This window comes from Haplochromis burtoni, unplaced genomic scaffold, assembly GCF_018398535.1.
Source record: "Haplochromis burtoni strain Fernald_Lab_line unplaced genomic scaffold, NCSU_Asbu1 Contig_3244, whole genome shotgun sequence".
Taxonomy (NCBI): Eukaryota; Metazoa; Chordata; class Actinopteri; order Cichliformes; family Cichlidae; genus Haplochromis; species Haplochromis burtoni.
This window is the reverse complement of record NW_024585605.1, coordinates 4684-7672: the sequence shown is the minus strand read 5'-3', so window position 1 is coordinate 7672 and position 2989 is coordinate 4684. Positions and strand designations below refer to the sequence as shown.

At 39.9% G+C, this 2989-nt stretch overlaps 1 protein-coding gene across 1 annotated transcript; it reads left to right on the top strand.

The window, feature by feature from the left end:
• Positions 1–779: 779 nt before the first annotated feature.
• On the top strand, positions 780–2154 carry LOC102313572 (C3a anaphylatoxin chemotactic receptor-like; the record flags this gene model as incomplete). The annotated part of the gene is made up of 1 exon (XM_005953192.2): positions 780–2154. A coding segment is annotated over one exon (870 nt), but the record flags the coding sequence as incomplete, so codon positions are not given.
• Between the last annotated feature and the right edge of the window lie 835 nt (positions 2155–2989).

Sequence of the window (2989 nt, the reverse complement as noted above, 5' to 3'; positions counted from 1 at the left end):
GCATGCAGACTGGAGCAGCCAGGGATCAAACCACCTCCTGATCTGCGGCTGCCCTTATCTTTCAGGTTTAGGTATAAAAAATACTTGTTTGGGGTTAAGAATGGACCAAAATACATCCTTTTACAGTACAAAGTAACAGGTTGACTAACTTTGGATGACATTTGCAACCACAGATCATTTTTAACTAAGTTGAAGATGTTTCCTGTATCATACGAGAAGCTTATTGAAGAAGCAGCTTTTCAGAGGTGATGCAAACACATACCAACAGGGACTAGAAAGAGAGAGCACATTTGTCCCATACAGACTCCTCTTCATTGGCTCGCTGTTAAATCCAGAACCTACTTTAAAATCCTTCTTCTTGAATACAAGATCTTGAATAAGACCTTGAAAAATCTCTATTTTCAAGATTGCTTATATAAGCATACAGTTAGCGTTTGATCAGGTGACTCTGAATCCTAATTTGCTTCACAGGAAGCCTCCAGGCTTAGTCTGGCTGTCCTATCTTATAAAACTAGCATTACCTGAGAGCATTAATCTGTAGCTTTCGCAAAGCAGACACTCCGGTGTGCAATGGCTTCCTTGTGGTTGAGTTCTATACATGCAGGTTTTTGAACTGACACACAAGAAATTTAACTTCATATGTGGTAATAATACCTAAACCTTTGAAGTGATGTTATCTGCTTGTGGTTATATGTTTTTTTAATGCACAGCTTTTGACATAAAGAAATCTCCATAGATAACATGATCCCAGTCTTGATCCCATACTTACTATTTTCTAGTTTTTTTACTCTCTTCTTTTTTCCATCTTTTATTTTCTTCTACATCAACAGCTGACGATCACCAATGTGTGGCTGGTGAATTTGGCGATAGCAGACCTGATCTTCTGCTTCACACGAATCTTCGCCCTCACTCGGCTGTTCTTGTCAGACCACTGGCCTTTTGGCCTCTTCCTCTGCAAGTTCTATGGCTTCTTCAAATACACCAATATGTTCTGCTCTGTGTTCCTGCTGGCTGTGATCAGTCTGGATCGAGTGCTCTGCATCTGGCAGCCTGTCCTCACAAAGCGTCGACGCACCCTGTGGACAGCGAGGGTGATAGCAGTCTGCGTCTGGATTGCAGCGATCCTCTTCAGCATTCCCTACTTCATCCATCGACAAACTTACATAGACGACAACAACCTGACTAAATGTTCTATGAACCCAAAAAAGATGGCAGAGGCTCACAACAGCACCAAAGCTGCTCTCTATTCCATCCGTTTCTTGTGTGGCTTCATATTTCCCTTCATGGTCATTCTCATCTGTTACATCCTGGCTGGTGTGGGCATCAGACGTACCCGTTTGGTGGCAAAGTCCCGGTCTCTGCGTGTACTAGCATGTTTGGTCATTGCCTTCTTCCTGTGCTGGGCACCTTATCACTGCCTCCAACTTGTGAGAATGATCAATGGTGATAATGCTGTGCTGAAAATCTGGTTTACTGTAGCACAGAGCATTGCCTTCTTTAACAGCTGTGTGAACCCACTGCTTTACTTTTGCATGGGGATAAAAATGAAGCATGGGCTTAAACAAGGTCTGATGGGAGTTTATACGAGGGCTCTGGCAGATGATACAGGTGGCCAAATTACTCAGTGCACTGATCAGTCTTTGGATTAAAGCTCTGTGTTTACAGCACTCTTTTAGCAGCAGAAATGAGTCGGACAGCAGTGGGTGTAAATAAAGCTGAAGGTTCTCTCAGTAATCCGGACTCTCAGAATATTATATGCCCATGTTTTCGTTTTTTTTTTTTTTTTAACCAGTGTAACTGGAGTGCAGACATCTGAACTGCAAATCAATTTTTTTTTTCATTTTAATGCAATTACAGTGTGGATTTTTGACAAGATCATAAATGACCTGTCACCTGGCTACATCTGTAAGTTTAAGGCTGAATCAAGTTTAGGTAAGTGTATATTTTTAAAGTAAACTATTTCTTTGCTGTAAAGTTAAAAAAAAACCATACACATATGCACATCATGTTTAGATCTAGATATGTTTACCATAGACTATTTACATTTTTTTAAATGCCCTCAAATTTATGGAATGGTATAATTTTTAAATTGACAGGCAATATATATCACACATGTAATCTGTATCACTATTGCAACATTTTACTCAAATAATATATAAACATCAAATAAATTCTGTATATGTACATATTTGTGTTTGTGGATCTCTTTCAAAGTTTGTCTTTGAACACTTTTTTTTTACCTAAATTCTGTTAAATGCAACAATTGTGGGCAAAATCCTGTTGCAAGTGGATGTGGATGCGCTGGATAGTCACTTAGAATCTATCTTTTCCTCACATCCGCATAGCAGCTTGCCCATATCAGTAGCATCAGTCACTGAAGAGGAAATGGGCACTGTTTTATCAAGCTCAGCAATGCCTCGGCACCTGGACACCAGAAGCAAAAAATTCCGTGATCAAGGAATTGACCTCACAGTCCATTGTTCTTTCAGTGGGCTTGTTTCAGTTATTGTGCAAATGTACTGTTTATGAGGTTGGGGAAACCTGCAGTCAGCTGAGACTGAAGAAATCACTTGGATAAGTGCTGAAACGTTTCTCCCACTGAAAACAGATGTACAGGATCAACCTTTTGGAATCTACTTAGCTGGATGATTGCGCATGCATCAAGAAATCTTATTGGGTGTTAACCAAAGTACTGTGGATTCAAACTTGTTAACTATTGGGTTTGCCAGTTTATATTCATCTGGAACTCCTCTCGGTATTCCCATTGCATCCATACATGTTAGAGAATTTTGTGTAAGATCAAAATTGCCTAATATAGACTGTCTACTTAGATTTCTGGACTGCTGTACCTTTTGCCCATGTCCTATAACTGTTACTGGCAGTCCCAACTGGTACCTAACGAGATACTAGGGAGGAAATTTAACAGCCTTTTCCCTCCACAATATCAAAACAAATCTACCCATGATATCAAAATCTTGAGGAATTTGAC